Here is a 25,945-nt window from a genome sequence, read left to right on the forward strand (position 1 = left end):
CTTTGTTGCTGTGTGCAGACTTTCTTTAGTTGCAGCGAGCGGGGCTACTCTTCATTGCGGTGCGCGGACTTCTCATTGCAGTGGCTCCTCTTGTTGCGGAGCACAGCCTCTAGGCACGTAGGCTTCAGTAGTTGCAGCATGCAGGCTCAGTAGTTGTGGTGCACGGGCTTAGCTGCTCCACGGCACGTGGGATCTTCCTGGATCAGGGCTCAAACCCGTGTCCCCTGCCTTGGCAGGCGGATTCTTAACCACTGTGCCACCAGGGAAGCCCCACCCACTCATTATTTAAATTAATAAAATAACCGCACAGAGCACAGAGAAAAGAGTAGTTTCAAGTTACTTCTGGGCACTATACTCTGACAGTATTTCCTTAGATACATTCTAAGGGGGAAAAAAAAACCTGTAAAAAACTTTTTACTCCATAGGTATACTTTTTTTGTTGTTGTTTCTTTTTGGCCACAAGGCTTGTGGGATCTTAGTTCCCTGACCAGGAACTGAACCTGGGCCCTCGGCAGTGAGAGCTTGGAGTCCTAACCACTGGACAGCCAGGGTTGTCTGTCCACAGATACCCTATTCCCATCCATAGGTATACTTTTAGTAGTAACATTAAAATTGTCATTTTGAAACTTATTGTAATTTGTACTTTCAAAATTGTAATTTTGAAATTGTTAATGAAAATACCTATTCCCATCCATAGGTATACTTTTAGTAGTAGCATTAAAATTGTCATTTTGAAACTTACGTATATTATAGGATACAGCAAATAAGCACATTAGTATTAATAAGATCTAAGATTTTCACTGCAAAAGATATATAAATTAAAAATTTTTTTGAAAAGAAGATTAACTCCTTGTATTTCCCCTTAGGGCCCACAGTTGGTAACATCACACTGTTTGATGTCAGACGGGAGGGGCTGGGAATCACCAACTATACTGTCACTCTGCTCCAAGGCAGGTCTCCCTGTGGTTCACTGCCTACAATGCAGGGCCCTCTGGCATCTCCTGGTGGTTAAGAATAAGGACCCACCTTTGCCTCAGCCTCACACGGAGGGCCAGAAGGAGACCCTTTACCAGGCCTGAGCCAGGCTGTGGGGTCATAGGGTCTTCGAATGCCAGCACTGGAAGGGACCTGAATTATGAGGGTTTTGAGCGATGCCCAGGACTTACAAGCGGTCTCTCAGAGCCCTCCACCCCCTCCCCAGGCTGAGCTCTTGCCTGTTGAGTGGAGATCGTGGCAACAGCGGCTTTTGGGTTAACGAATGAGAAGTATGAAAGTAATGTGTGCTGGATAAACATGGACTGCTAGACAAATTCTTGTATAAGCTGGCCAGACAAAGGCAGCCAAGGCTGAGGCCTGTTCCTTTATCAAAGCTTGGCTGAAGGAACTGCCCAGGCTCATCTGTGGCATAGGTGCCAGTGGACCCAGGAGAGCTGTGGTCTTGGGCAAGTTATTTTACCTTCACACTGTTTCTTCATCTGAAGGCAGGGAGATTAACACCTAACTCAGAATTAATGGCTAAGATAACTCAGAATTGTGGATAAGATAACGTGAAGAGCGTTTTGAACTTTCCTATTCAGTGTGGTCCTGGGCTGTGGGCATCACCTGGAACTTGTTCGGATGCAGACTCTCAGGCCCGACTCCAGCCCTCCTGAGTCAGAAGCTGCATTTTAACGAGGTCCCCAGGTGGTTTGAGTGTGGTCTTTGAAGCACAGGGTTAAAACAGTCCCAGGGAGGTACCAAGTACTCTCCGAGTGTCCTCAGCCATCCCTGGCTCCCAGGTCTGCTGGAGAGAAGCGCCCAGAGCAAAGAGGTGGGTGGACCAAGGGCTGCCCATGTCACTTTATCCTTTTCTACTTTATTACTTCAAATTAACAACCACAATAAAGCTCAAAAAAGTCCAATATTTACACAGGAAAAAAGTACAAAATTCCCCCCAAAGTTCTTCAGTATTTTTTTTTCAGTTTTTTAAATTACAAAGTAATAAAAAGCTTTGCTCTTTAATTAAAAAAAAAGAAAAAGAAAAAAAAGGGGAAACAGAGGTAAATAAATTAGGAAATACACACACGGAAAAAAACAAACAAAAATAAAGTAAAAACGAGTGTTAACTAGGCAGGATGGATAAATCCAGTGCCCAGGCCTGACCCCAGGTGAGTGTCAGGACCAGGGAATTAATTTATAACCCAGGAGCCAGATGCCTTCTGGAAGTAGTCTCCACAGATTCTGCCCTAAGACCAGAAAAGGGGGACCACAGGCTGATGACAGTCTCAGGGGTCGGTGGTGTCAAAGACCCTCTGTGCCCTTCTTGAGGGGCATGGAGGTCACTGCCCACCCCCATGTCCTTGTCAGGGGGATGAGAACACAAAGTCGGCCTGGCAGGTGGGCGGGACACCTGCTGTCCTGGGAGATACAGGTCAGATACATACACACACGTCCACAAGGACTCCTGGCCCCCCTGCCTCACCACCCCCTCCTCAAGGTCTCTGTGGACAGGCAAAGAAGGGACCCAAACGCTGAGGGGGGGCACTGGCAAAAGCCCAACACAGAAAGTCGGCGGCCGTCATCTCAGGGGGGTGGGGCTGCACACGTGTCCCGTGGTCCCAAGGCTCATGGACACCCAGTGGGACCTGCCTCTGACCAACCAATCCATTCCCCCAGCTCCTCAGGCCACCTCCTGAGGGCCCGTGAGGACCTGCTGCAAGTCCAGTGCAGAAGTGTCCCCCTCCCAGCCATGTCAGGCGGCGGCCGTGGCGTCCGCCAAGTGTAGCCTGATGTCTGGGAGCGTTTGGCAGCCTGAAGGCTGTGGGCGGAGGGAAGTGTGAAGGGACGAGGATCCTCTATGCCGAGGGCATCCCATCTTCTTGCCATTGGCAAAAAAAGAAAAAAAAAAGAATCGAAATAGAATCCATCGTTGGTTTTGTGCTGGGTTTTTTTTCTCTTTTTGTTCGAGTGGTTTTTTTTTCCCCATCTTTTTGTTGTTTTTTTAAAAGAAAATACAGTGAAGACACTAGAAAGGGGGAGAGAGAAGACAGATCAGGTGCACATCTGCCTCTGGCTACCCGTCTGCCAGCGGCCTTCAGCTCCTGTCTTCCTGCCCCCGAGGCTTTGAGCTGGTCCCTCTCTGGGGCACACAGTAGGTGCTCCATTTTCACAGAAAAGACACAGAACCTCTCTCCCTCTTTTTGGTGAGCAGCCACCCCCCAGCCACACATCTGTCTCACCCTGCCACGGATGGACTGGTTCCTGGGCCTGAGGTCTGACGAAGGTAAACCCCGATTTATGCCCCAGAGCTACCTGTGGAATACATTTCCACAAAGCAGATCGTACTCAGGATGTTCTGGTGTGAGGTCAAGCCTGTGAAATGTAAGCTGCTGCCAGCCATGTACATATTCCCCAGGGAGCTCCGACATCCCCCTGCATACCGCCAAAGGAGCCCCAAGCGGGTTCCCAAGCGGGACCCGAGTGCAGAGCTGCGACACCCCACCTCTAGGCCTCAGGCAGCCACAAGTTCCATGGAGGCTCACACTAGCCAGAGGGCCTCTCCTGGGCTTGTGGAGGCCACCAAGGGCCTTCTTTGACGGCAGATAAACTCCTAAGTACAGGGCCCTGTCTTACGTGCTCTGCATGAATGAAGCATTTAACAGCCCAGAGGCTGAGACAAGGCTAAAGCCCTGGGGAAGATCGGGGTGCGGGGCCCCGGGCTCAGTCCCTACTACCAACCTTCCAGAATAGTTAAGGCAAAGCGGGGACGGAGGACTGCCCCAGGCAAGAGGGAATTTTCCAGCAGAAGTTAGCTGGCGTGGGCCGGGCCCGCTCAGAGCACACACACCGGGCTCCTCCAGGGGGCCGTGGGTGTTTCCAGACCCGACGGGGCTACGTCTGCAGCAGACATCGGCTCACCTAAGCAAATACTGGTCCGATGGTGGTTCCTCCTCACTTCCCGAGGTGGTCAAATGGCACGCTTGTCTTTGGGAAGGGAGGCAGAAAGGTGGGAGGGGTGAGCTGCTGGCCCCGGCACTTCGGCAAGTCTCTCCCCACCGTGGAGTCCCACCCCCAACCCAAGCCCCTCAAGCCAAGGGCAGGGGTACGTGACCTCAAGAAGCCAGCATGTCTCTTGTTTTATAAGACAAGAACCCTGCCCCCAGCGGCAAAACAGCTGCTCAAGGCCACACGTGAACGGAGCCGCTGGACTCCCAGCTCGTGGCCTGTCCTGCTGAGACTCCTCCAACATAGGCAGGAGGCCCAGAGCAGGTCTCCTGCCCACCTCTGCCAGACCCCTTCCCTGGGCAGCCCCGGATTCTCCCTTCCCAACTTTCCTAGCCCAAACATGGCCCCTAAGTGGGGCCAGCCGACAGGGTCCACCCATCCCTCCATCCTGTGCTGACTGGGACGGCGGGGGCTCGCTGATGGCAGGGACCACGAGCCCCTCCTCTGTGAGCGCCCCGCCGCCCACGCAGGCTGGGCCCCTGGCAGAGGGCTGGGTTCCAGCTCCGTCGCCTGCTGGGGCGGTTACTTCTCCTGGCTCGGCTGTGAGGCACAGAAGGGCTGGAGTGAGGGCAGCTCACCTGTGAGGCTGAAATCCGGGAGACCTCTTGCCGCCCAGTGAGGTCGGAGGACGAGACGTTGGCGGGCGCGCCCCTGTGTAGCCTCATGCTCACCTTCCTCTCTCTGTCGACCCGGGAGATCGCTCTGGGGGAAGTATTGCCTGGAGGGCGAAGCGGGGGCAAGCTGCCCTCAGCACCTGGGGCCCTGGCCGCCCCGCGCCCCCCTCGGGCCCCGCGCGCTGCCCAAGTTATCTGCTCACCAGCTTGCTGGATGCGGGAGGCAGGGGTGGAAGCTACAGGCTCGGCCGCACTGCGGAGCCGACTGGCGGTGGCCCCAGTGGGCGGGCCAGGGGGCAGGGCCCGGGTCGCGGACCCCCGGAGCTGCCCCATCCTCTCCTCACGCTCGTGCTCTCGCCGCTCCCGGTCCACGTCCTCGGGGTTCCGGGCTGCACCCTGTGGGTGTGAGATGAGACCTGGTCAGCCCTGCGAGGTCAGCGTGCTCCGGGATCTGGCACTCCCTCAGCACTCCCTCGGGGTCAGAGCAGGGGGAGGCAGGCCAGGTGGGCGTCTTGGGGAAGTGGCATCTCAGAAACCCTCTGGTCCAACCTCCTCCCCACAAAGCAGGAAGCCCAAGAGACCTGGAAATGACCCATGATCACACCGCACAGAGAAACAAAGCCACACAACTGCCCGGAAGGAGGAAGCTGGACCCGAGGGGCAGAGGGAGGTCGCATGCCCCAGGACAACCAAGGGTACTCTGTGGCCCTGCCAACCTGGGTCCCCTCCGTGTACAGAGGGCCCCCAGCTCCTCAAGGTTTCCAAATACAGCAGGGCAAGTGTTCAGAGGCCCAGAGAGAGAGTTACAAGGCTAGCTGAAGGCGGGGCCGGGACTCAAACCAGGCTTCCCAGTGCCTAGCCAGGGAATCTTTTCAAAGGGCTGTTCTTCCCCTGCCCCTGGACCTGGCAATGGCTTCTGGCAGGTGCTGTGGGGACCACAACCAAGAGGCCCGGGGGACCCACACAGATGCTGCCTGCCTCGGGAAGGGAGCTGGAGAAGGAATGGGCTAGATGCCCCATGGAAGAAAAAGAGGCCCAGCAGGCAGGCTGTGGCAGAAGGGGTGCGTGAGCCCCTGGGGGCTCTGCCTTCCAGCCACTGCCACCCCCAGTGCAGGAAGAAAGGAGGAAGGCCCAGAGAGGAGTGCGGCATGGGAGCGGCGCCTGGCCGCGTTACCTAGTTGGTCCTGGGGTCGTCCACAGGGAAGGGCGGGGGCTGGCATGAGGGGGGCCGCATCTGTGAAGGAGAGAGCTGCAGGCTGAGTTGGGGGCCTGCTAATGGGCCACGGGGTGCGGGTTCCTGCAACTCCCTCTCTCCCAGAGAACTGGCGGAGAAGGCCCTGCTGTCCTTGGGAGATGGGGTGGGGGTGGCCCTTGACTTTAAGCAATTCCGGGAGATAGCGGCTGGGGATCAGAATGATCCCTGAATCCTACTGAAGAACCAAGGCCCAGAGAGGCCTCAGGACCCTCCTGGGGCCACACAGCTCAGAGCAGAGCTGAGGTGTGAACCCAGGCTTCTGCCACCCAGTCCTGCTCTGCTCTCCGCACCCCCAGAGGACTTAGCAGAACATTCTAGGGATGCACATTCCCAGTCCTCCCACCCACAAGCCTGTCCAGGCAGGCCTGGAAGCACCAGGGCACCATCTCCCGACCTCCAGTCCTCACCCCGGGTTCCCATCCACTCAATTACAGATTGGCAAAGAGAATGACTCAGCCAGAAGCACAGCAAAACCTATGATATGAGCTGCAGCACCCACTCATTAAACATCCCATGGGCAGAGGGCACATCAAGCCTACAAGGCAGGTATGAACTCACTCCCTGGTTGGAGAAACTGAGGCTCAGTGAAGCCAAGTGGTTCACTCAGAGGTGCACAGCCCAGGGGCCATGGCTGAGCGGAGGGCTGGAGCCCCTGCCCTTTGTGACCTCAGGAGGCTCAGGCCAACGGCAGGCTCAGGCCTGCGGCAGGCTGAGGTGAGCTACTCTCCCCGTTTCCAACCAACCCAAGTGATGCCTCAAGAAACGCACACCAGGGAGGTCTCTTGGCTTTTATTTGCCCATGTGAAAACACAAAAAGGTCAACATCAAAGTCACACAAGCATTCATCAGTGTTGTATGGACCCCTGTCCTTGGCTGTGTCAAGTTTCCACCTGGCCAGCTAGTTGGACCTCGGAACACAGTGGCTCTGTGTGCTGAGAGCAACATCCCAGGCTCCAGGTATCCGGGGATTCCAGGGCCCTGATGTCGAACGATACGAGGTGGCCACTCCAAGGAGGGAAGTTCTCAGTCAAGGGCAGGATCCTTCCCATGGAAGAGTCTGCGGCCCACGGCGTCCAGCATGGTGTCCAGTCTGCTGGTAGGTGCTGATGAAGGTTTCTTGCAGGGGGGAAGGGGTGATGTGGGAGGGGCTTGGTCTCGAGGTGAAAGTGTGGAAGGTCTCCATCGTGTGTCTGCAGATACTTCTGCCAGGGGCAGCGGGAGGCGGTTGAGCTCACTACAGTGGTGATGTGGTCAAAGGTGCCCAATTATCCAGTATGATGGCCCTCAAGTCAGAGATCGGGGCAGGATAAGGCCGTTGGCACCTTTGCTCAGCTTCTGAGTCCAGGGTCTGTCTCTAAGGGAATCCCAAGAAGGGGTCAGGGTGCCAGCAATGGGTGGAGAGCGTGCTCCCGGCCTGGCTTGAGGTGAGATCTTGTCGGCTGGATGGTCCCATGAGAAGCTCTGTGAGGAGCCATCTGGAGTAGCAGGTCCCACAGAACTTTCTGTGACGATGGATATGTTCACATCCACCTTGCTGAGTAGGGCAGCCACTAGCCAGCCGCTTGTGGCTCCTGAGAACTTTAAATGTGCCAAATGCAACTGAGGAAGTACGTTTTCAGCTTTAATTAATTTTAATTAAAAATTAGCCACACGTAGCCAGTGGCTACCACATTGGAGGGCACAGGCCTAGACAATGCAAAATCCATTCCTGGAGCTATACAGAGAAAAAAGGGCCAAAGTCAGCCCAGAACCAGACTCAGGAATGACTTTCTACATGGATGAGCGGGTGCCCAGTGCCCTGAGCAGTGCCCTGGGGCAAGAAGAGCTGGCCCCGGGCCCTCAGCTGTGCTCCCAGCCGGAAGGTCTGGGGTGAAAGGTGCCCCACTGCCCATCTCTCACCCCTGGGGCCCTTCGGCCTGTGGGACCCCCATCCTCTGCCCCACTCCTTAGGGAACAGTACCAGGCCACTGTTTGAGAGCCGGAGAGAGGAGGGGCACAAGACCAAGTGCCGATCCCAGCGTCCTGGAGAACAAGGCCTCGGGCCTGAGCATCTGGTGGAGCAGGCCGAGGGCACCCACCAAGAGGCACGCCACGATGAAACGCAGTACAGGTAGGGGCGTTTAATGAGTTCAGGTTCAATACAGAGGCCACCGACAGGGTCTGGTTGAGGCTGCTCCTGGTGCCCATTGCCACCTGGCTCCTCCAGGGTAGTGAACATCGTCCCTCCTTCAGGCTCTGTTTGTCAGGCAGCCGATTTGTCCCCAAGAATCTCGGAGCAGGGCCTTCTCCGTCACGCCTCTCCACTGTACTCCCACCATGCCAAGGGATATCTCCTTGGGCCTGGCCCCAGTGGGCTCAGGCACACCTGGGGATGTCAGAACTGGGGCCCTGAGGTCCAGACCACAGGCCAGTAGTTTGCGGCGGGCAGCTCCTCCATCTCCTCCATGGGCCTACCTGGAGGGTCCTGGGTGCCCAGGGGTGCCGGGCACCTGGAAGGGACAGAGAGAGCACAGCAGGGGCTCAGCCTCTTGTGCTCACCCCGCCAGGTGGTAAGTCTTGGAGAGGCCAGGTCTCGGAGGGTCCTTACCAGTACGTGGGTGGGTACATGGGCCCGGCACAGGCACAGGGGCGGGGCCTGGGCAGTGCAATAGCGTCGCTGTCACGGGGCTGAGCCTGGCTCGAGGAAGCCCCCTTTTCCAGAAGAGACGGGAAACAAGACATAGGATTTCACAGATTCCGGAGCTCTAGGCCTAGCTGACCAACACTTCTCCCCACCCCACCCCCAAGACTCTTGACAGAGAGAGAGAGAGAGAGAGAGAGAGAGAGAGAGAGAGAGAGAGAGAGGGAGGAGGTGCCTAGCAAGACCCAGGGTCCCATGACCAGGAAGAAGGAAACCACAATGAAGGGGTCCAGGCTGGCCAAGGGGGCCTCAGTGAAGGCCGCCACCTGGGATGTGCAGAGCGACAAGAGCAGGATGGTGGAGGCCACAATCCAGACAGCAGGGCGGCCCCCCAGCGCCATCCGGGCCCCACCCATCCAGGCGCCCAGCACGGACTCGAGGCCCAAACAGGCCCTCTTGGGTCTGGTGGGAGGTGGTGCCCCGCCTGGGCCCCGCTGACCACAGCAGCACGTGCCGTCAGCAGCACGTGAGGAGGGAGGAGCACGGGGCTCCGGGACCCCGGTGAGGTCACTTGCACTGTCCAGCTCATAGCTCCCATCTTCCGGGAGCCCCGCCCGCTACGGGGTCACGTTGGCTTTCCCAGTTCAGTCCCCCAAGCCCGCCTCAGCCTCCAGGTGACTCACGAATTTGAGCATGTTCCAGTCGAAGACATAGTCATAGGAGAAGCCCTGGCGGTGGAAGAGGTTGCGGAAGAGCTGGCGCAGGTAGGAGTAGTCGGGCTTGTCGTCGAACCGCAGCGAACGGCAGAAGTTGAGGTATGTTGAGAACTCAGCTGGTGGAGGGGGACAGAAGGCGCCACCATGAGGCCCATGCTCCCAGGGCCCCCAACAGCCGGCGCTGTCCCACCCAGCCACCGTCCCTACAGATACTTCTGATCTAAGAGGGGTCAAGATGAGGTCCAAGAGGCCGTCCCCCCTACAACAATCCGTGAACTTCAGCCTGTCAAGAGCCCGACGGCAACTCTAATAAGCCACAGGAGGAAAACTTCCATTTCCTCCTCTGAAAATCAGAGGCAAGAGAGGGCCCTGGTGAGACAACAGGAAATATATATATTGGTTCCGGCCCCCGGGCTCCTAAAGCCTTGTACCTGCCTAGGTGGTCAGAGCATGAGGAGCATCTTTTGCTCTGAGGAGGAGACTCTGGGTGGGCTCCTGGATGCGGGCAGGTCAGCAGAAAGACCAATCCATGATTAGAAGCTTGGAATTTCCAGCCCCCGGCCCTACCCACTTCTCTAGAGAAGGGAGAGGGGCTGGAAATGGAGTTAATGATCACCCGTGCCGACATGATGAAGCCTCCATAAACATCCCAACAGCATGGGGTTTGGAGAGCTTCCCAGTTGGCGAACTCATCCACATCAGGAGGGTGACACACCCCAACTCCACGCAGATAGAAGCTCCTGCTTTCGGGACCCTCCCAAACCTCACCCTATGTATCTCTTCAACTGGCTGTTCATCTGTATCCTTTACCACATCCTTTAATAAACTGGTAAACATAAGGAAGTACTTCCCTGACTTTTGTGAGCCAAATTAATCAAACCCAAGGAGGGAGTCACGGGAACCTCAGATTTATTTATAGCCAATCAGTCAGACGCACAGGTGGCAACCTGGGCTCGTGACTGGCATCTGAAGTGTGGTGAGAACAGCCTTGTGGGACTGAGCCCTTACCCTGTGGGATCCGACACTACCTCCAGGGAGATAGTGCCGGAACTGAGTTAAACTCTAGGACACCCGGCTGGTGTCAGAGCATTGCTTGGTGAGGGGAAAAAAACCCCAGACCTTTGGTGACCAGAAGTGTCAGAAGTGAAGTGTTCCGTGAGAGTAGTGAAGGAGACTCCCAGGAAGAGGAAGGTCTGGAGTTTTTCCTGACATTCAGCCCTTACGAGGTGAGGCCGGAGTGTGGGTTGGGGACACTCGGTATTTACCAGCCAGGCCTCCTAGCTGTGCCTGAACAGTGGCAGAGCCTGTGATTGATGTTCTGGTGCCAGGCAGTGGTAGCCCAGGACAGGCTCTGTGTGGTCTCGTCTGCCCCTCAGAAGGGGCCTCAGGGGTCCCAGGCTGACCACCTGCCCCACTGGGCTACTCACAGGGGTAGCCTTTGCAGAGGACCTCAATGGGCGTCGACATCTTCTTCTCGCTGATCCGCTCGTACTTCTGGCGCTTGGTGGCCGCTTTGAGGCCCTGCCAGGGCAGGGAGCCCAGGTTGAAGTACATGAGCACATAGCCCAGACTCTCCAGGTCATCTCGACGGCTTTGCTCTGCAGAGTCAAGGACGAGGTGAGGGGCAGGGTCCACTTGGGCTCCCGGCTGATGGGAGCCAGGACCCCTTTCTCCAGGGCATGCTCCTCGATTGAGGGGAACAACCCCCCCTGTGCACCCAGCACGAGCCCCCCCTTGTCACATGCTGGCTTGCTGCAGCCCCACTACAAACAGGCACTGTTATCACCCCCTTCTACAGAGAAGGGGCCTGAGGCTGAGCTTTTCCAACACAACCTAGGCCTAGTTTTTCCAGCTCAGGCTCTTATTCATTCAGCAACTATGCAGTAGGCACCCCGGGGCCTCCTTGCCTGGCCCACCCTGCGGATAAGGCTCAAGCAGTGGCATCAGACAGGGCTGGGGTCAGATCTGACTTTGGCACTTGCTAAGCTGTGTGACCTTAAGCAACCTGTGTCACACGGTGAGCCAGCATTTCCCATCCGTAAAAATGGGGAAACAGGGCTTCCCTGGTGGCGCAGTGGTTAAGAATCTGCCTGCCAATGCAGGGGACAGGGGTTCGAGCCCTGGTCCGGGAAGATCCCACATGCCGCGAAGCAACTAAGCCCTTGCGCCGCAACTACTGAGCCTGCGCTCTACAGCCTGCGAGCCACAACTACTGAGCCCTCATGCCACAGCTACTGAAGCCCGCGCGCCTAGAGCCCGCGCTCTACAACAAGAGAAGCCACCGCAATGAGAAGCCTGCGCACTGCAACGAAGAGTAGCCCCCGCTCGCTGCAACTAGAGAAGGGCTGTGTGCAGCAACAAAGACCCAAGGCAGCCAAAAGTAAATAAATAAAATAAATAAATTTATTAAAAAAAAAAAAAAAAAAAAAAATGGGCAAACAGCCTCGCGCACCGAGGCTGCTGCGGGGATGAGTAAGGCACAAGAGGGCGGGTGCTCGGCAGCCCACAGCTCTTCTTGTGAAAGAGGAGACCTGCCTGTGCGGCCAGCCTGGGAAGTAAACCCAGGCTGCAGAAGGAAAGCCAGAGTCCTGGCCAGCAGCCCATGGGTGTACCCTGCTCCCGGGCCTCGCTCACTCACCGATGCCCAGGTGGGTGTTGATGGAGGCGTAGCGGGCTGTGCCGGTCAGGTTCTTGTTTTCCCGGTAGGGGATGTGCTGGTGGGTGCGGGCGTCCCGGTACTTCTTGGCCAGGCCGAAGTCAATGATGTACACCAGGTTGCCCTTCTTCCCCAGCCCCATGAGGAAGTTGTCGGGCTTGACGTCCCGGTGTATGAAGTTCTTGGAGTGGATGTACTCGATGCGGCTGATCTGGGGGAGGGGAGAGCAAGTCGTTCAGCACGTGTTCCACAGAGGGGCTGGGGCCGTACAGATGCAAAAAACACATCCGTGGTCCCTGCCACGGGTGGGGAGGGGGGCCAGATCAGTCTGCAATCACCATGTATGATGATTTCAAGGGTCAGGTCACGGAAGGCTTCCTGGAGGAAGTGACAGTAGAGAGGAACTCTGAAGGAAGAGTTCATCAAGTTCGCTGTGACAAAGGAAAGAGAGCAAGGCAGGAAAGCGAATGGCAAGATCTAGAAATGAAGCCCAGAAGGGCATTCAGGCCTCACCTGCCTGGCTCTACACCCACAGAGGACATGAGAGGCCCTCAAGGGACCAAAGAGGCATTTCGAAGGCTGTTCTGGAAACCAGACTGGGGGGAACAGGAGCACCAGTGAACCCTAAATTTGGCAGGGGTGACAGAGATGGAGCACACAGACAGGATCTGTCCCCTGGCTTCCAGAGGACACCAAAGTAAGGTGGACACACAGGCCCTTGTCTTCCTTTAAACAATACGTTAGAAACTTAAATTAACATATATGCACACAATAGGTCCTCTGGCAGGTTGGTCCCCTCCCTGGGCCTCAGGCTTCTGAGTATTTCCTAAACCCTTTTTGAGTCTCCTGTCCTATGAGAATCTGACCACCCTCCTCTGCACACACACATCTAGCCTAAAACTGGAGGATGTTTGCAGACGTTCTGGAGGGCAGCCACAGCTACAGACCCCTATGTAACAAGATCTGCATGTATCATTCCAGGGCTAGAATTCTATGCTTTTTAAATTTTCTTTTTCTAAAATTTTCCGCCCTTGAACTTATAAAGGGATTGAGGACCTAAGCGTTGCTTGTCCGTGGGCTCCTGCTCTGGTCCAGGCACCGTGTGGCATCCCAGGTGACCGCACAACAACCCAGCAAAGGGAAGACGCTCCTGAGGAGACTGAAGCCCCCCAGCTCACCTACAGTCACCCCACAGGGACAGGACCCAGGTCTGTGTGACCACAGGCTTTACACTCACCTGAGGGCAGAGTCCCAGGCCTTCCCCGGAAGCCCAACCGAGCAGGTCTGGAGTGGAAACTGGGAGCCTGCATTTTAATACCCCTTCCTTACCTACCCCCCAACCATGACTGATGGTCAAGGTCCCCTGGTCCTGGTCCAGGCCTGTCCTACGTCGCTGTCACTGCCTCCTGCTCCAGCATCCTCCAGCTGGGTACCCAGTGCCCACTGGCACGACGGGGCAGAGGAGGTTGGAAGGAAAGCTGGGAGCCCAGTCCCCAGCCCGAGTGGGTAGGTGGGGGGCTCACCATCTGGTCGGCCAGGAGCAGCACTGTCTTGAGGCTGAACTTGCGGGAGCAGAAGTTGAAGAGGTCCTCGAGGCTGGGCCCCAGCAGCTCCATGACCATCACGTTGTAGTCACCCTCGGCTCCACACCACTTGATGGACGGGATTCCCACTGTGGGGAACGCAGGGCTGTCAGGGGCAGTCACCCCCCACCCCGCCCAGCCCCAGGGCCCCTCCCACGTGCACAAGCACATGGCACATGCGCAGAGCTCCTCAGGCTCCCGCCCCCCTCCAGCCCCCTCCAGCCCTCACCTCCCCCCTGCATCATCTTGTAGAACTTGCTCTCGATGTGCAGCTGGGGGTGCTTCGTTTTCACACACTCAAGCTTGATGGCAACTTCTTCACCAGAGGCGATGTTGGCACCTGCCAGGGGCAAGGGACCGGGGTCACACTCAGCTGGGCAGGCAGCACCAGTCCAGGACCAACTAAGTGTCTGCCCCCGAGCAGCTCAGCACCCCTTGGGGGAGGCTGTGCAAAGGGCCCGGCACTGTATCCAAGGGAAGCGGGGGGACTGTGGGACACAGAGCAGGCACCCGACCCAGCCTGGGTGGGAGGGGAGAGCCAGAGCTGCAGCTCGTGCCAGGGGAAGGAGGTGAGGGCCGTGGACCATTCAGAGAACCGGAGACTGGGGCAGCAGGAAGGCTGGATGCGAGGGGGGTCAGGGCACAGCCGAAAAAGGCTCACAGACCAGTAAGGGGAACTTCATCCTGGAGCGTGGGAGCTACTGAGGACTCCCGAGCCGAAGAGAGGTGAGGTCAGTGGGGTGTGGGGCTCAGGAGGAGAGAAGGGAGGGGGGCAAGGCTGTCTCAAGAAAGACCCAAATCCCCGCTGCACCTGGCCTCAGTTTCCCCAGCTACGGTAATGGGTGGGCTGACTTGGAGGGCTGGGGGCTAGGCTGAGAGGCGGCTCCTTCTTGGGGCCAAGCGGGACTGTAGCTGCCACAACTAAATGGCGTAGTCTTCACACACAGACAACAGAGAAAGTCCGGAGGAGGGCACACGACTGGAAGAACTGAGGACAGGCAGGATAAAGCCGGCACCTCAAATCAGGGGACGAGATGGGGCTATGCAACAAACGTCCTTGGAATAACTGGCATCTGAGAAAAGACAGCACAGCTCACAGCACGCACCGCAAGTCCGAAGCGGAGCAAAATATAGTACGGGGGAAAAAATCGGAGTGTAAGTTGGCTCAACCACTTTGGAAACCAGGTTGGCCTCTACCTGGTAAAGCTGAACACACACAAACCCTTGGCCAAGCCAGTCCACTCCCAAGTGTATGCCCTTCAGAACCGTGAGCACTGGGAGGACACGAAAGGACCTGCACAGCAACAAAGACCACAAAGCCCAGCACCAGAAGGATGGCCACAGGGTGGTGCAAGCGCCCCGGGGATGCCACAGGCAGTGGAAGGCATACACGACGGCTAAGCGGCTGGCTCTCGGCATCTGAACCCTGAGCGCGGGGAGCAAGGAGCAGCACGGTTCACAAGAGCCGGAAGGTGGAGACACCTGAATGTCCATCAGAAGAGGCGTGGCTAGCCACTCTGCCTGTCCCTGAGAAGGAACGGGGCTCTGACACACGCTGTGACATCAGTGAACCTTAAAAACACTACGCTCAGTGAATAAGCCACACACCAAAGGGCAAATAAATACTGTCTGATTCCATTATATGAAATGCCCAGAACAGATGAATCCATGGAGACAAAGAGTAGACTGGTGGTTGCCACAGGCTGGGGGCAGGGGGAAATAGGATGGGCCTGCTTAATAGGTGCAGGGTTTTCTTCTGGGTGATGAAAATGTCTTGGAACTAGATAGGGATGGTGGTCGCACAACACTGGGGCTGTACTAAATACCGCTAACTTGTGTACTTTTAAAATGGTTCATTTTATGTTGTGTGAATTTCACCTCAGTTTAAGGAAACAAAAAAAAGAGGAAGGAAGAGACAGAAGGATGCAAGCACAGTTCTAATTGTCTCAATTTCAAAACACACAACACTGAAATATATATAGTTTAGGGATATAAACATGCGATAAAACTAACAGAAGAGAATAACTTAAAATGTCAAGGTAGTGGTTACCTCTGTGTGGGGGAAGCAGAGGGCGGGACGGGGTGGGGTACCAGGGGCCTTCAAGGTGACAGGCATGTCCCCCTCCAGCTGGGTGTTGGGAAGGATGCCTTATACCATGCACATGTTTTATACATTTAATAAAAAAGTAAAACAATGAGATGTTAGAAGAAAGGAGCACTGCCTTTTAATTTGGGGGTAGGCAAGGCTTTTTATCCTGACTTAAAATCCAGAAGCCATTAAAGAAAAACAAAAGGTTCCCTTCCCTCCTCCAAAAAAGGAATCACTCTCCACGGCAAAAACACCAGAAACAAAGTCCTAAGAAATAGTGCACACTCTTATCAACAGCAAAGAGCTAACATCACACTAATATATAATGAGCGCCTACAAAGCAGTAGGAAAAGGACCAATGACTCCATAGGAAGTAGGGTAAAGGATTCAAACACACACTTCACAGAGAAAGAAAGAAATCATTAGTATAAAAATGGCTTACTCAGGGACTTCCCTGGTTGTCTAGTGGGTAAGACTGAGTTCCCAATGCAGGCGGCCCGGTTTCGATCCTGGTTGGGGAACCATGTCCCGCAGGCATGCTGCAACTAACGATCCTGAGTACCGCAACCAAGACCCAGAGCAGCCACAATAAATGAATAAATAAATATTAAAAGACCATGTCCACTCAAGCTAGCCTGCGCTCTCGGTGGGAGGGGTCACTCCTCCCCAGCGGTCCCCGTGTGAACTGGGGAAGCCTGGCTGCAAGGCCACTTGGCTCCCTCCAGCTCCCACTCCCGGGACTTTACTCGATACCCTCCCACGGTGCAAAATAAGGCCTGGATGAGGCTGTCCACTTAGGCTGTTTGCAACAGTAAAAGTTTGGAAACAACCCAAATGTCCAGCAGCGGGGACTGGTTAAATAAAGAAAGGCCCATCCATAAAACGGAAAACAATGGAGAAAGAATGAGGAAGCTCTCTCGGTGCAGAAGTGGAAAGATCTCAAAGATACAGGAAGTGAAAAAGCAAAGTACAGAACAGTATGTATTATATGCTCTCCTTTCAGTGGTTAAAGAAAAAAAAAAAAAGTGGGGAAACTATGTATCTGTGTTTGTTTGTATCAACATAAAGAAACACTCAAAAGGAACATGAGAAACCAGTCAAGACTAGGCAGGGTTGGATCAGGGCTGGATTAGGGCAGGAGGGGAAAAGGGCATTTCTCTGATACCATGTTACGTCTTGTCATTTTTTTCAACACCTTTGTTGAGATATAATTCACATTCTACACAATTACTTCTTTAAAGTGTACAATTCAGTGGTTCTCAGTATATTCACAAGGTCACGTAACCAACACCACAATCAATTTTAGAACACTTTCACCATCCCCAAAATACCTGCATCTCTTAGTGGTCGCTCCTCATCTCCCCCAACGCCCCAGCTCTAGGCAACCACTAATCCACTGTCTGTCTCCATGGACGTGCCTACTCCTGATATTTCATATAAATAGAATCATAGAATATGTGATCTTTTGTGACTGGCTTCTTTCACTTAGCATGTTGTTGTGTTTTGGTTTTTGGTTTTGTGTTTTCATTTCTGAACCACTTAAAACTTAAAAGAAAAAAAAAAGTGGATTCCCAAATCCAGTGAGCAATGGGGAGAAAGTGCTTTGCAAACTGTAAAGTGCTTTTGACATGTCAACACTCATCACTGGGGAGAGCCTCACACGTTTCCAGGCGACAGTGAGGATGGGGGTGGGGGGGAGCTGGGGCTCACTGCAGTCCACTGGCCATGCAGTGGGAGGAAAGGCTGCAAGGGCTCCTGCTGTGTGAGCAGGACCATCCCAGACTGTGGTCACAGCACGTGCAAAGGCCCGACAGGAGTGGGCGCAGTGAACGCTGGGTGGTCTGGTGCAGCTGGAGCTCGAGGTGGCTGAAGAAGACAGTGGAAGAGGTGAGTCAGGGGGAGATGGGAAGGGGGCTCAAATGCCAAGCTACGATCCTGGCCATCAGCCTGCGACTCCGGGGGCCAGGCGTCGATGCCTTATTACAGGGCACTGCCGACTCTCTGCTCTGGGGCAGCCCTGTGCACTGCAGGGTGTTTACCAGCATCCCTGACTCTACCCACTAGCTGCCAGCAGCACACCCCCAAGCTGAGGTGAAACAACCAACAACGTCTCCAGACCTTGCCAAACGTCCCCTGTGAGACAAAATCTGGCCTCCCTCCCCTTGTTGAGACCCACTGGTGTATTAGAAAGGACCGGAGAGGACTTGAGGTGGGGGGGGGGGGGGGGTGGGACCTGGAAGGAGGCTGCTGCAATTGTCCAGACGATGGCGGCCCTGTCCAGGAAGGGGGAAGAGACCAAGCGACACTGGATGACGCAGGGCCTTCAGCACTTATGACTCAGCAGATTGCGCAGGGAGCAGAGGTGCCGGGAGAACGCCCCTCCCCGAAATGGGGAGGTGGAGGGAAAGAGCCCTTTGTCCCCTTGAGCTCTTACACCATCCTGCCAGTACTACTGTTTGTATCATATGAGGAAACGGAGACACCAAAGGTCAATGACCAAATGCCACACAACCTCCCTGAACAGGGACCTAAGCTGTTAGGCAAAGGCTTCTGACCCCAACCGACTGCTGAAAAGCTGTCACAGCTGCCTACGGGTCCCACCACCACCAGATCCCTGCACTGCCTCTGAACTCTACCAGGAAGCTGCCAGTCTTCTCTCTGACCTCCCTCACTTCTCACAACCACTGACCTGAGGCTCAGAGAGGATACGTAACTGGCCTGAGGTCACACAGAACTGGCTGGGGCAGAGCCAGGATCTGAAACTTAGTCTCTAGAGCCCCTGCTTTTTTCTCTACTCCAATTCCCTAGCATCTAATTCATTCAATCACCAGACACATACTGAGCCCTGGGCCACCTGAGGCAGCCCTGCCCTGGAGGAGCTCAGCTCACCTTCCGTGGGAACAACAAAGGATAACTCTGATTAAGTGAAAAGTGCCAGGCAAGGTGGCCCCTAGGAGAACGAGCAGCCCTGTGGGGGGACGAGCCAGTGTGGAAAACAATCTTGGACGTAGAGAAGGGCTCGGACCTGGCCAGCCCTAGAGAGTCTGGGACCTTGGCAAGTTCTAGGTGGGGAGGGGGATGATCAAGCTCAAGTGGGGGCTCACTCAGACACTCACAGACAGGTACAGTCAGGCACTGGGCCGGACTGAAGGTGGCAAGTACCCACACCATCACCCGCTGGGGTACACCGTTCCCTCCCCCATCTGGAACTGAGGACCAGAGACTAAGAGGTCTAGAGAGCTCCTGAGGCACATGGCCAGCGGTTGGTAGAGTGGGTGGCACAGGCTCGGCCACTTCCGGACCCCATGCAGCCAAGGTGAGGCCCTACCAGAGCTGGCCCCGCATGATGCCGAGGGGAGAGGGAGGAGGGGCTGGAAGAGGAGTACAGGCCTTGCGGCCACATCCACAAATGTGCTCGCCTTCAGTCGATCCTGGAAAGCAGGGCCTGGAGGCCGCGCCCAGCCCCACCTGCAGAGGCCATCTGGAGTCAGGCCCTGGCACTGGCACCAGTGACAAGAATGTGGCCAGAGCTTCGAACAAAGGGAGCCAGTGAGGCCAGCCGGGGAGGCCCTACAATCACTACCATCCCCACACCAGCGAGAGGGGCCCAGGAGGAGCTGGCAGGACACTGCGTCAGGCCAGGGTCCCCGAGACCTGTGCAGCCAGCGAAGGCTGGACAGTCAGCGGAGAACCAGCTCCCTACCCCCAACTCAGGCCCAAAAGGACCCAGCTCCTGACAGTAGCAAATCCTAACCAAGACTGAGGGTTGGGGGACACAACATAAAAGCACCACTGCAGGGCCGAGCATGTGCAGAGTTTTTGCACGCTGTGATCTCACTACTTCTCACCACCCTGGAGGCCTCACAACTCCATTTTACAGATGGGGAAGCCAAGGCCGGCAGAGGTCATCACTTGCTCAAGGGCATACAGTGAGGAAAAGAAACGCCAGTACCTAAACCCTGGTAGAATTTACTCCAAAGCCTGTACAAAGAGGAGTAAACCCGGACTTAGTTTTTAAAATGAACTAGATGGGGGCTTCCCTGGTGGCGCAGTGGTTAAGAATCCGCCTGCCAATGTAGGGGACACGGGTTCGAGCCCTGGTCCGGGAAGACCCCACACGCCACAGAGCAACTAAGCCCGTGCGCCACAGCTACTAAGCCTGCGCTCTAGAGCCCGCGTGCCACAACTACTGAGCCCCTGTGCCACAACTACTGAAGCCTGCGCGCCTAGAGCCCATGCTCCGCAACAAGAGAAGCCACCACAATGAGAAGCCCGCGCACCTCAACGAAGAGCAGCCCCCACTCGCCGCAACTAGTGAAAGCACACGCGCAGCAATGAAGACCCAACGCAGCCAAAAGTAAATAAATAAATATATTTTTTTAAAAAAATGAACTAGATGATTACTGGATAAACAGGAAGTACTACTACCCCCAGCAAGGTCCCACCACATGGTCCGGGGACAATGACTTTCTGAATGACCCTGGGTTGCCCCTCCATCTATGGGCCTCAGTTTCCCTTCTGCAAAGAGAAGGCCTGGGGCTGGGTGTTGTCTAGGAGCAGGTATGCATCAGCCAAAAGCTGCCTCTCCCTGCCCTTTGCCCTCAAGCCAGTGGCGCCAGGCTTCAGTCCTGAGCCCAAAGCCTCCATGATGAGGGTCTTTTATACCCACCCCAATTTCACAAACAGTAAGGAGATGGGCACCCCCTTTTACAGATGAGAATGCTGAGGCTCAGAGAGAGAAAGTGACTTATCCCAGGTCACACAGCACATGAGAAATAGACTGGGGACCTGAACTTGCCCCCATATCCCCACCTTCTTCTCTCCTGCCATAAGTGAGGCCGCTTCACAGGCCTCTGCACGTCACAGCCCCCATTTCCTCATTCGTTCATTTGAAAGGCCTTCACTGAGCCCCCACGTGCTGGGTACTGGGGCGAGAAGGTGGACACAACCCAACGCCTCCCCGCCTTCCCCCCAGAGGAGCTCAGAGTCACAGAGCAAACCTTTCAAACAGCTCCAGCCTGCACTGTTCCTTCCCTCTGTTCTGAGCTCTGCAGTGCTTACAGGAGGGTGATCTACTAGGTGTCTGACAATGACCTGCACACCTGGCTGGTACTTTACAGTTTACAAGATGCTTTCCCACGCGCCCATTTCACTTGTGCCTCATGAAAGTCCTTAGTCGGCCACGCATCAGTATCACACAAACTTCACCAACCGCACAGAGCCAGGTCTGATGGCTCTCTCCCACGTTTTGTCCTCTACACTCTCACTCCTGTGGAGGGCTGCGGGTAGAAAGTTTGCCTTTTCTAGTTTTTTTGTTTGTTTGTTTTCTTTTCTTTTTTGGCCACGCCACACGGCTTGCGGGATCTTAGTTCCCCGACCAGGGATCAAACCCACACCCTTGGCAGTGAAAGTGCGGAGTCCTAACCACTGGACCACCAGGGAATTCCCTGTCTTTTCTAGTTTTGGAGAGAAGCCTCGGTGGCCAACTTGATCGTGCTGCCCGTCTCAATGTGTGAAGCAGGGACACAGCTCGGCACCATCTCTAGAGGCTGTTGTGAGGGAAGAGCGCATTCGAACAGGGCCCAGCCCAGCCTAAGTACTGTCCAGAGAATGTGGGCATACATGTCCCCCTCCCCTCTGATGGGGAAGGGGCAGCTCACTGAGAAGCAGATTTCATACCCTAAGAGGGCAGGGACCCAGATCACTGAGTAAGAGAAACCCCCCGAGTTCTGAAGCAACAAGCACGACACACTGACCTGTCAGTTTCCTCTGCCCCGGACAGAACTGACTTACTGTTCTTTTCCCAGGAGGGAAACAGAGGCACAGATGCTTCCAAGGGCACACGGACAGGAACGGGGAGAAACCCCAGGGGCTGCCACCTTGCTCTAACAACTCCAATTCACGATTACCAACACAATCTCTCCCCTCCAGACCGACAGCTGCCAAGGAAGGGCCGCGTCCCCTGACTGTGCCCCGCACCCCCAGGGCAGCTGAGAAAGGGGCATTCTCCTGGGTCAAGGACAGGGGTGAGATAGTGATTTGTTTAATCAACAACACGAGAGCAAACTCAGACTTTCAACAGGAAGCACATCCCGGGAGAGAGATCCTAAAAGCTAAGACCGCCCCCCGCCCTGGCCCTGAGGTTACGGGGGAGCCTGCGTCATTCCGAAGCTTTCCTGGGCTGAATTCCAAGAGGCCAGACCACAGGGAGGGGGCCTAGCTGGGAGCAATCAGCTTGCTCAAGCCTCTTCTGTCCACCAGCATCCTTCCCCCAGGAGACAAGAGACAGGGGTACTAACCCAGCCTGGGTTTTCCCACGCCCAGCTGGAGACCCAGCTCATCTGCAGCTAGAAACCAGAGTTAAAAATACCCTCCTTTGCCCGGACTGCAGCAAGTGGGAACCCCATCCTGCCCTGACTGAGGAGCCCCTCGGCCTGCCTCACCCCCAGCCTGCTGCTTCCCTCCCCACCTGGGATGGCTCTGGGGACAAAATGACCAAAACACGCCACCAGAGCCAGGTTCTGACTTCAGAGCATGAAATGTTGGCATCTTTCCTCCTAGTCCCCAGGGCTGTCCCAGGGGCTCCAGAGCCACTGAGCTGGAGCCAGAAACACTCACCTAGGTAGATATCTCCAAAGGACCCGCTCCCGATCTTCCGGCCCAGGCGGTACTTGTTCCCCACACGTAGCTCCATGGTTCACTCTTGCTGCAAAAGTAAGCAGAAACACAGGGTCAGAGAAGAGGGGAGCTGGGAAGGGGGCCTAGCCCCCCGAGCCCACTCCTCCCCCACCAAAGGTCAGGCAAAGCCATGAGAAACTTGGGACACCACCATCCTCCCTCCCACCGGCCAGGAAGGGATTTGGCTTGGCTTTGCCTAAGAGCAACCAGGTGTCAGGTAGCCCAATAGCCTCCACCTGTGGTGAGGCTATTAGAACAGGTGTCAGTGTAGCCAGGCAGAAGGGGGACTAGAGACAAGGCCCAGGAGGAAAGAGCAAAGCAAGCATCTCCTCGGGGGATACTCATTCAGGGACCCTCCAATAGGAGCCTCTCAGGGGCAGGCCAGTCACAATGGGCAAAGACTCTGAAAGGAAAATCAAGGACAAAGGGGGTGATGGGGAGGTGGGATGCAGGAGCTGATCACCCTGGGGGTGCTGCCATGGCAACCACCAGCAAACTGCAACCTCCAGGGATAGCAGGACAGCTTGAACTGTCCCCAAAGGAGTTCCTCAGCCCCATCAGGACTGACAGGATCCCCGTGCCCCTATCCTTACCCCAGGCCTCCAGCTTCCAGCACCAAGAATTGGAGGCCAGGTCTCCACAGCCTGGGCTGGTCTTCCCAGAGGCAGACCTTGCAAGTCTGCAGTGTGCCCTGCCAGAGGTCTCCTCCCCAACTCACGGAAAAGGCAAGAAAGGGGCCCCCAGAACACCCACCTTCTGGTCCTCTCCCTCTCAACACCAAGAACCTCACAAAGGACTCTCTGCAAGGATCTCTTTGGATGAACAGTTTGGGGCTGGTTTTCTTCAAGATTAGGAGGGTCTCCTAAGAGGGCCCTGCAGAGCAACTGAGGGGACCAAAGCCAGGTTTTGAGCTGAAGGACCAGCTTCTGTGGTGTGGGAGGAGGTCTGGGGGGAAAGCGCTGATTTGAGCACTTCCCTCCTTCCTGTGCCCCACCCTGGGTGTCCAAGCTCGAGGAACATCAGGGGCCACCCTGGTAGGGATGCCTCTGCTCTGGCCTGGGGCAAAGGTCTGGGCAGCAGAGGAGGAAATTCAAAGGCCAGGAGGAGGTGGTTTTTGCTCTGGGGGATGGGGAGGCTTGGCCGATGAAATAAGGAGAGGGATGGGGGATCCCTAAGATCTCAGAGGGTCTACGAGAGGGCAAGTGCAGAAAACTATAAAGAAGTGCCGCTCCCTGCAGACAGGGAACTGAGGCCCAGGGAGGACACGCCACCTGCTCCCCACCCCACCCCAGCAGCAAGTTAGTGACAGTTTCCTCCCCTAAGACCCAGACAGGGTTCCTGCTGCCCTACCTGGCAGCCTCCACCCTCTCAAACAGGACCTATTTCATGCCAGGGCCAGGAGGCAAACAAAACAGGAAGATGGAAAAGCAGCTGTGTGCGGCACAGAGGCTCAGCCCCTTCCCCATGCCAAGTACTACCCCAAAAGCCAGACCCACCCGGGAGGGGAGACGGGAGAGCTCTATTCCACAGTTGGTCAGGCTGGAGCTCTCCACCCCAGCGGAGGCAAGGAGCCAATAGCTCCTGCCCAGGAGAGACATCCAGCCCCAGCACTAGTTCCCAGGGAGCCGCCACTAGCCCTTCACCAATGGTCACAAGGAAGGAGCTCCACCCCGCGCCAGCCAGCCAAACTCTGGGCTCTCCACCAAGGGCCTCTGCCCACACGCCCGGCCAGTCCCAGCGGAGGTGCCAGGGCTGCCAGCAGAACACGCTCCACATATGCGGGAAACTCACATGCCACACACCTCACATACACACCGTCCTGTGTGTACATTCCAAAGGAAGAAAGAAACGCAGACATACACTGTGAGCCCTGCTTGGGGAAGGGGGTGGGGGGCGGGCGGGTGTGTACACACACAACAACCCCCCCCCCCCCAGTCCGTCTTCCGCCAATGCCAATTCAGAGACCACACATGGCAGCCGGGAAAGCCGCAGGTTAGGAAAGGAACATAAATACACCCGCATCCTATATTACATAAATACCCACGCCGGGTTATATAAATACCCGTGCCCTCCGTCTGGGTGTCTTACATAAATACACTGCACATGACCCCCCAGCCCCTCCCCACTCACCGGGCTGTCGGCAGAGAAGGGCAGAGAAGAGAGGGTGCAAACAATCAGCCCTGCAGGCAACCACCACTTTTCTGGGCTACCACCCAGATCCTCCAGCGTTCCTCCTACACCCGGGGGGCCAGGGCCCCAAAGAGAGCCTAGACTGTCCCAGCACTGTCTCCCCAAAAGCCTCCCAGAGGAGAGGAGAGAGGCTCGAGTCAGGAATGGAAGAGGCTTTCCAGTTCTTTGCTGCTTCTCTCCTTTGGGGGGCGGGGTGGGGGGTTGGCGTTGGAATAAACGAAGAAAAAAAAAAAAAAAAAGCGGACATGAAGATTCCGGAGTTTCAACTGGTTAAAAAAAATTAGACAAACTATCAAGCAGAACGGCACATGGGCAGTTTTCTTACTCCCTGCCCACCCCCCCCTCCCCTGCCAGGGCCCTTGTCCCTGGACCATTAAAATAAAAAGTGGAGGGACATCCCACACACCCAGGCAAAGGAGCCCCAAACAGGCATTTATTGGGTGCAACTTAGACACTCAGGATCCCCTTCCCCTGTTCCCAAATCTTTCTCCCTGACGAAGGCTGATGCAGAAAGAAAATATGCAAGAAAACTAAGGGAAAAAGTTGGGGAGGGGGCTCACCCCACTTTGAGTTTGGGCGTGAAGAGCTTGGGAATCCTCTCTCTAAGGACACCCGGGCACAAACATAGTTTTATGTTCCACAGAGACTTGCAAAACATGGATTTCTCACAGGCAGAAACGGGAGAATCCGATCTGATAAATAACCCCCACCCCTTTCTTTCTCTCCACAAAGGAAAACAGAATCGGTGGCTGGGTGACCACACACCCCATCACCCCAGGGCCCCCAAGCGTCCCCAGCCAACATGCGGGAGCAGACTTGCTGACCCCCAGGTCTGGAGCACCCAGGCCAGGAGCGAAGGGGTTGGGGGCTCTGCTGATGCTCTGGTGAACCCTACCGAAGCCCAGGGTTTGGGAGAGAATTCCGAATCAACAGTATCGGGTGCCCCCCAGCACCCCAGTCCCGGACCCCTTCCCTCAGCATCCCCAAATCGCAGCCCGGGGTGGCCGCCCCGGCCGGCTGGGGCCTTGAACGGTCCAGCTGGGGGAGGGGGAGGCGGGCCAGACTGGGGGGGCCTCCCCCGGGCAAGCCTGCAAAATAATAGTCACCCTCCTCCTCCTCGTCCCCAGTCGCGCCTTTGTCCTCGCCGGGCCGAGCGGGCGGCGCCCGGGCAGCCCCCCCATATCCGAGTGCGAACGCGCGTGTGTCCGCCCTCTCCTCCCCTCCCTCTCGCGCAAAAACAAAGAGGCGGAGGGAGCCCCGTTTCCCCCCAGGTTTGCGCCCCTCCGCGGGCCCGCGGCCCCCCAATATTTACCCCGCCGGGAAGGCGCCGGTGCCGGGCCGCTGCTCGGGGAGCTGCCGCGGGCGGGGGCGGCCCGCCTGGGCGGATGCCGGAGGATTCGCAGAGCCGCCCGGCGCGCCAGCCTCTCCCGGCCCAGCCGCCGCCACCGCCGCCGCCGCCGCGCTCCGCTCCGCTCGTCCCGGCCGGGCTCAGGCTCTGGGATCTCAGCGCAGCCGCCGCCGCCTCCCTCCTCCCGGCCCTCCTGCCCGACCGCCCCCGCC

The 25,945-nt window shown here is 56.2% G+C and overlaps 1 protein-coding gene across 2 annotated transcripts; it reads right to left on the minus strand.

Moving 5' to 3' along the window:
- Window positions 1-1,827: 1,827 nt before the first annotated feature.
- CSNK1E (casein kinase 1 epsilon) lies at window positions 1,828-25,942 on the minus strand. 2 transcript variants are annotated; one of them, XM_068561814.1, is made up of 11 exons: window positions 25,698-25,942; window positions 22,136-22,223; window positions 13,658-13,768; window positions 13,369-13,517; window positions 11,828-12,056; window positions 10,617-10,787; window positions 9,157-9,305; window positions 4,802-4,994; window positions 4,563-4,702; window positions 3,898-3,963; window positions 1,828-3,004 (listed from the first exon to the last, which is right to left on the minus strand). In XM_068561814.1, the coding sequence occupies exons 2-10, from the start codon at window positions 22,209-22,211 to the stop codon at window positions 3,931-3,933; spliced, it is 1,251 nt and encodes a 416-aa protein (XP_068417915.1). In that variant the 5' UTR covers window positions 22,212-22,223; window positions 25,698-25,942; the 3' UTR covers window positions 1,828-3,004; window positions 3,898-3,930. The 2 variants fall into 2 exon arrangements, with proteins under 2 accessions (XP_068417915.1, XP_068417916.1); XM_068561815.1 differs by lacking the exons at window positions 1,828-3,004; window positions 3,898-3,963; window positions 4,563-4,702; window positions 4,802-4,994 and adding an exon at window positions 6,628-8,342.
- Between the last annotated feature and the right edge of the window lie 3 nt (window positions 25,943-25,945).

Source organism: Eschrichtius robustus, chromosome 13, assembly GCF_028021215.1.
Source record: "Eschrichtius robustus isolate mEscRob2 chromosome 13, mEscRob2.pri, whole genome shotgun sequence".
Classification (NCBI taxonomy): domain Eukaryota; kingdom Metazoa; phylum Chordata; class Mammalia; order Artiodactyla; family Eschrichtiidae; genus Eschrichtius; species Eschrichtius robustus.

What these genes read in the sequence shown, in the direction of transcription:
- CSNK1E (XM_068561814.1), bottom strand. Translation starts at nt 22,211, where the DNA reads ATGGAGCTACGTGTGGGGAACAAGTACCGCCTGGGCCGGAAGATCGGG. An exon ending in CTTTGGAGATATCTACCTAG is followed by an intron (nt 13,769 to 22,135) that starts GTGAGTGTTTCT and finishes TGCCCCTGGCAG; the next exon opens with GTGCCAACATCGCCTCTGGT. An exon ending in TGCTCCTGGCCGACCAGATG is followed by an intron (nt 12,057 to 13,368) that starts GTGAGCCCCCCA and finishes CCCCTCCCCCAG; the next exon opens with ATCAGCCGCATCGAGTACAT.